Below are 6,958 nucleotides of genomic sequence, written 5' to 3' on the forward strand. Positions count from 1 at the left end.
GAGAGAGAGAGAGAGAGAGAGAGAGAGAGAGAGAGACAGAGACAGAGACAGAGACAGAGAGATACCGAAGTATGGTATTAATCTAACCTTTTGGAATTTCTTCTCATTCCCCATCTCCCTAGATATAGTTGGGTGGATAGATTATAGATATAGATATAAATATATATCTAAATCAGAATATGAGAAAGCAAATATGCTCTCTTAACACTTCTAAGGACTTAAAGAACAAAGAAAAGTTTCTGGGTACATCATGGTTCTGAGACATAATCTTTTCAGCATAAGAATCAGTGACATTGAAAATATGTACTACAATAACGACTGTCATATTTTTATTCTTGTTTTAAAATTCAGTACCACATGCATTTGTTGTTTGTTACTGTTTCTTAGTTTCGGTTATTTGTTTCTACTTTTTAAAATAGAGTTAAAAATAAGAAAGAAAAAAGAATCAGTGAAACATCTACCGAAAAAGTCTTTCCAAATGTATTTCATTATAAAGGACAGGGAAATTGCAGAACAGTCATATGTTTTAAAGCAATGAGATAAAGGGTTTCTATAAGTCAGAGGTTCCCCATGACAATCTGTCTTAAAGAACTGATTTCGTCTTTGTCCTTACCAGCGTTAGATATACTCACTCGATTTATAGAGCTCATGTTCCCTTCAGAAATATACACTTCAAGGCTGATTTCACATCCTTATTCCTCAGGCTGTAGATCAGTGGGTTCAGCATGGGAGTCACAAGATTATTCAACAACTGAATTACAGCACCAAGCAAGGGACTGGGGTTGGGCTGCAGATAGATGATGATGACTGGCCCGTAGGCACAAAGGATGGCGGTGAGGTGGGCACTGCAGGTGGAGAATGCCCGCTGCCTGCCCTCTGTGGAGCAGATTTTCAATATGGAGATTCCAATGCAAGAGTAGGACACAAGGATGAGAAATAAACAAATGAGCGTCAAAAGGCCAACGTTTGTAAAACCTACTCTCTGAGCTAGAGAGGTGTCCTCACAGGCTAGAGGCAGCACTGCAGGCATATCACAGAAGTAGTAGCCCACCTGGTTGGGACCACAGTAGGGCAGTTTGAAGGTGAGGGAGGTTAAGATAGTAGCATGGACACAGCCACTCATCCACGTCCCCATAGCCAACACAGAACATACCCTGTGGTTCATGATGACCGTGTATCTCAGTGGGTAGCATATGGCAACAAAGCGGTCATAGGCCATCACTGTGTACAGAAAACACTCAGTGCAGCCCAGGAAATGGTAGAAGAAGAGCTGAGCAGCACATCCCTGAAAAGGGATGACTTGGCTGTACCCTGAAAGATAGGACAACATCTTGGGGACAGTAGTCGAAGAGAAACCGAGGTCAAAGATGGAGAGGTTTCCAAGGAAGAAATACATGGGAGTGTGAAGCCGGGAGGAGGAGAAGATGGCAGTGAGAATGAGCACATTTCCCAGGAGGGTGAATGAATACAATGATGAGAACAGGAAGAGAAGGACCGTCTCTAAGCCTTCTGTCTCAGGGATGCCCAGCAGGATGAATTCAGTGACTGTAGTGTGATTTCTCATTTTTATAGAAGAATCAACTCTTGAGTGTCTGTGAAAAGAAATTTGTGGTAAATTTTAATATGTGTATAAATTACTTGTGTTTCCTCCAGTGGAATGGTAAGAAAGACAAGATTTAGCTATTCACCAAACAATGATTCCTGAGAGAAATTTGCTGACCTGTCTGCTGCTTCTTGACTGGATATCTTTCTGAAATGTCTGCAGGTTGAAGTTTTACATTGCAGATTGTGTTCATTAACAATCTTAGCCACAAAAGAGTGATGGTGGGAGTCTGCTATCCTTCCACTTCAATGCACACACTTAAATTCATTCATTCCAATAGGTCTTTATGATTCTAAAGGAACAAAAACTCCATGTATTTATAATACACAAGGTTACACCCAAATTTCTTACATTCATTAAAGACAATTTGGGGGGCTGGAGAGATGGCTCAGTGGTCTAAAGCACCTACTTGAAACAAGCTTGGCAAAGCACAGGGACTGCGGTTCGATCCCCAGCACCACATGCCAGCCAGACCCGCCCCCTGGTGGGCTGAGCTGGCCACACACACACACAATAAATAAATGTAATAAATAAAAATAAATAAATAAATAAATAAATAAATAATAAAGACAATTTGGTTCCATTAACTCTTTATGATTAGTTATGATAAGGACATGCACAGGTACAGTGTAAATTGTATCACTTGCTATGAATGTACACAATAATGAATTAATTAGAAGAACAGTCTTTGCTATTAATGAACAGAAAATTTTGTTGACAGGTTTTTTTATTCTGAGTCCTCTGAGTTAATACAGATAACTGTATGGGAAGCTCTACCCCAAGCCCAAAGCCTGCAACTCTAACCACTCACAAATTTTTACTAAACTTTATTGGTAAGAGATACTAGGGTAAGGGAGAAACTGCAAACTTTACATTCTCAAAATTTTGAAATCTTTTTCTACTTATTTTAACTTTTCCAGTGAGATTTTTAAATTATACATCTTCACATGTATTCTATTGCCTAAGCCTTTAAGTGAGCTATTATCTCTCTATCTCTCTATCATCTATTTATCTCAACCTTATATGTTTCCTAGTGATTATATGGACAGAAAAATATTTGAGGTACAAGTTAAAACGTGAAAGATAAAACCTGGGCACTTACCTGGCAAACAGGAAGCATAGCTGGCTGCTACTATTCAGTGTTCTTATCCTTTCCTTCCTAACAGAAGGAAGGAGCCTTCTTCTGTCCAAACACCCCTCATCCTGAAGTCTGCACGTAGATGTACTGAGTCCTGTTTATTTAAATTCACTTTTAAGTAGAGTATCACACATCCAATTGTGGTTCAGTTCCCTTGCAGCAATCTACCTGATTCCAGGAATTGAAATAATTTATACACACAGGAGATTTTAAATAACTTTTGCTTCCTCTGGGTGTTGATCCCTCAAGTCAGGCATATTATAGAGCAAAGGTACATTTAACTACTTGGTATAGTTGCACCTTAAAAATGAGATAAAGACTGATATAATTTCCTTTGTAAAACATATTTTTACGGAATAATGTTCAAAAATTCATTGCATGCCAGTATCACATGTGTTTACTTTTTAATTTTACATTTATTGCTTTTTGTGGTGTGTTGTGTTTATGTTAGTATTACAGTTTTTTACTACATAGTACCACTAGGATCAACACATTCCAACAGGGCCTGGGATAACTGAGAGAATTTAAGAATCTTATGGAAACCTAGACAAAGGGAAAGAGGGGACTAGAGAAGCTCCAGGCACAGTGGCAGGGAGACTTGAGGAGAAGCCATGTGGCACTGTCCTCAGCTGGCTCAGCCATGGAAGTCTCTCATTCTGCAAGCCTCCATCTAAGATGCAACTCTGACTTCCTCAACCGAGTCTTGAACTGCCCTGTGTCCAGGGTGTGGGGTACAGTACAATGGAGGTGGCAGTTTCCAAAGGGTGAAAAAAGGAAGAGATGGCAAAATGAATATTAGCTTAAAGTATGTGTCTTAGCCTTCTTGGTGTCTTCTGTGGTTTCCAAGTTAAATGTCTTGAATAATATAGATAGATAGATAGATAGATAGATAGATAGATAGATAGATAATAGATATAGATATAGATAGATAGATAGATAGATAGATAGATAGATAGATAGATAGACACTGGAGATAGATACTGGGTAGGGACATGGAATTCCTAATTCCTCAATACTATAGTATTCATTTATAGATTTATACATGGAAGGATCCTGTATATTCAAACAAATATTGAATGACAAGTCTATGTCAGGCATTAGTTATGTGCCAAGAGAAACAAAATGTTATTAGGAAAAGGTTGATTAGACATGTGCCCTCAATTCAAAAAAAAAAAAAATTCCAATCTATGTGAAAGATCAAGAAAATTATACAGCTTTATTTAAAGCTCAATATATCTGATAACATTGTCTACAGATAAGGAAAACAAGGATAAACGAAGTTGAATAAAGTTTCCCCAAACTTTGCAGCTTGCCCTAGAAGGAACTGAAATTGGACCAGTTATTTTTAGAAATTTCCACTTTTTAACCATAAAATTTCTAATCATAAGGGCCTAGTTATTTTATTTTTTTTTGTTGTTGTTTTTATGTATTTGGTACAGGGTCTCACTACACAGCTCAGACTCATTGTGATCCTCCAGTCTCAGCCTCCCACCACTGGGATTATAGGCATGCGCCACCACATCCGGTCTCGGTGGCTGACTCAGGGTGCCTGGGGGCAGGGCTGGCACAGCATGTGGTGCTGTGGATGGAACCCCAATCCCTTCAGTTGCCTAAGCAGGCGCTTAGTCCACTGAGCTGTCTCATCGGCCCCTAAGTTTTAGAGTTTTAGAGAATGTACCTTGTTATATGATTCTAAACACATCTGCAATATTTATTAAGTATTTTCCCACACATCTCACTCATAATAGGAGGATATGCTTGATCATTTTGCTATCCTACTTACTATTGATTATCTTTAACATTTTTAAACACAACAATAGGCTGGAAAAAATATTTTGTATGACTAGAAAAGATAATAGATACGTTTTCAATCAGCAAATGAAAATCCTGTAAATTTTCCTCTTTTTTTTTGGAAAAAAATTCCTTCAAGGAAAATATCATAGGCTATTCGAGATTTCCACAGAATGCTTACAAGGTGTAACATACTATAGTGATATAAATCACAGTGAAAACACGTTTTACACTCTGAAAGGTCAAATGTTCTCTGTAATACTTGTTACAGATTAAATAGGGATTTGATCACAATGAGACAGACCTTAATAAAATATACAATATATTTTTTACGCATGCCTAGACAACAGTTATTTGCTTACACAAAAAGTGTAAAGATGATCCAGAGCTATAAGTAGTGAAAATAAATTGCAAGTGTTTTATCTATATGTTTAAGTAAAATTCAATGTTCTAGCAGTTCTTTGATAAAATACTTTGCTTGTGTTTTGAACGCATGAAACATTTGTTTTAAATAAATGATATGTGTATTTTAACTAAGGAAAATAGGATATATTCATCATGGTTCGTGTCTAGATGTCCCCTCAAAGCTTCATGTGGTCATGAGGCTTTTCTAGAGGTGGCTGGATCTAGAGTGTGTGATGCTAGCATTACAGGTGTATAATTAATAAATTACTTCACTGGTGAGTTTGGCATGCTCTAGCTGGGATTCAGGGTGTGAGTGCTACACCTGCCCTAGGGTGGGTAACGCGTATGTAGTGTGAGGGACAGAAAGAGTCTTGTCTCTCCCTGGTGGTTTTCCTGCCTTGTAGACACCACTAGCTGTTCTCTGCTAAGCCACCCTGCCTCAGAGCCAGCCAGTTCTGGACTGAAAACTCTACAAAGTGTGAGCTAAATAAACTTTTTCTCCTTTAACTTTGGGTGTCAGGTATGTTGTTCCAGCAACAAGAGAAGTAACTAAGACAATATTTGTCATGTAATGGCAAAAGAAAGCTAACTAACGGATATATTTCTTCATATAATTAGTTTTGAAATGACACTTAACATGTACTATTTTAAGAATCTTGAAGTATAGTGCACTGGAGTGACCACATTGCACTTTGGGCCTCTTGACCTCATTTCTCCCGTTTCACTTAACTTCTGCATCCTTTGGACAGTGCCACCAGCTCTGCCCAGCCTCACTCTGCTCCCTCCTAAGGCAGCCACACATAATGGAGACGCCACTTGTCTTACTCTGCCCCACTCATCTCACAGAGCATAGTGACCTCCAGGGTCATCCATGATTTGTGAATGACATAACTTTACTCTTTCTTCAGGCTGAAATTTTTCTCCATTTGTTCAGTGAACATGCATAGGTATCTTTATAAAGTTTTGTTTTATTCATATTTTATTGAGCGAACTCAGGATTTGTATTCTTTCAAGGGACAATATACAGAGAAGACATTAGGTTAAAAAAATTTCACACTTTAAAAAATGCAATTTGAGGCCAGCAAGATAGCTCAGCAGACTAAGAGCCTGCTTAGGCAAGTGCAGGGACCTGAGTTCCATCCCTAGTACCACAAGCCATGCTGGCTCCACCCCTGGGAACGCTGAGCCAGCCACTGAGTCCTGGCGTGGTGGCGCACGCCTATAATCCCAGCACTAGGGAGACTGAAAACAAGAGGATCACTAGGAGTCCGAGATGCTTAGTGAGACTCTATACCAAATACACTTAAAAAAGAAATGTAGTTTATTCAAATTTAGATTCACTCTTTGAAGTCTGCCTCATACCTGACAACCACAGTCATACAAAACTAACTGATACAATGTGACACTTGATCACACTGTAGGATGCAGAAACAGTTCCAAACACTAGTGGAGAAAGGAAGTCATTCTTCCTTTCTCTGCTTGTTTTAGCTGGCTTCTTGTGGCTCAGGGGTTAAATCAGGTAGGACCTGGGCTGGTGGTACTACTGCGACACTTCAGCCACAGGGCTCTATGTAGTCTATATTTCCACTCAACTCTTCAAACAGAACTTGCTGATTGTTTCGTCTTTCATTTGTAATTCCTGTTTTTATGTATTTATTATTTTAAGTTAGAAACCAGGGTAAGTACAGGTTTTAAGCCCTAACACATATCAATAGCTATTCCAATTGGGAACAGTAGAAGCCACATTAAAGAAAATAATACAAACGCTAGAAAAACTTAACGTAAGGGATAATTAATTTATATTATTTCTAAACCACCTGGTATACAATCTTTCTCCACAAAAATCTATCAGGAAAAGTGTAGGAAGAGGTCAAGCAGCTGAATTTATCTAAGAAGGATATGCTAGAGAGATTTGAGTGATTTGAATGAAATATAAGGATGGCAAATTACTGAATAATTAGCTATACAAAGACAGGAGGGGGCTAGGTAGGGAAGAGAAAATCATATGAGTGAATTCAAGG

At 38.5% G+C, this 6,958-nt stretch overlaps 1 protein-coding gene across 1 annotated transcript; it reads right to left on the minus strand.

Moving 5' to 3' along the window:
* Nucleotides 1-646: 646 nt before the first annotated feature.
* LOC101592954 (putative olfactory receptor 10D4) lies at nucleotides 647-1,567 on the minus strand. The gene has a single exon (XM_004636516.3). It carries the CDS (start codon nucleotides 1,562-1,564, stop codon nucleotides 647-649), a length of 918 nt encoding a protein of 305 aa, XP_004636573.1. The 5' UTR covers nucleotides 1,565-1,567.
* Nucleotides 1,568-6,958: the final 5,391 nt, after the last annotated feature.

The sequence above is a fragment of the Octodon degus genome, unplaced genomic scaffold (genome assembly GCF_000260255.1).
Source record: "Octodon degus isolate 3935 unplaced genomic scaffold, OctDeg1.0 scaffold00080, whole genome shotgun sequence".
Lineage (NCBI taxonomy): Eukaryota > Metazoa > Chordata > Mammalia > Rodentia > Octodontidae > Octodon > Octodon degus.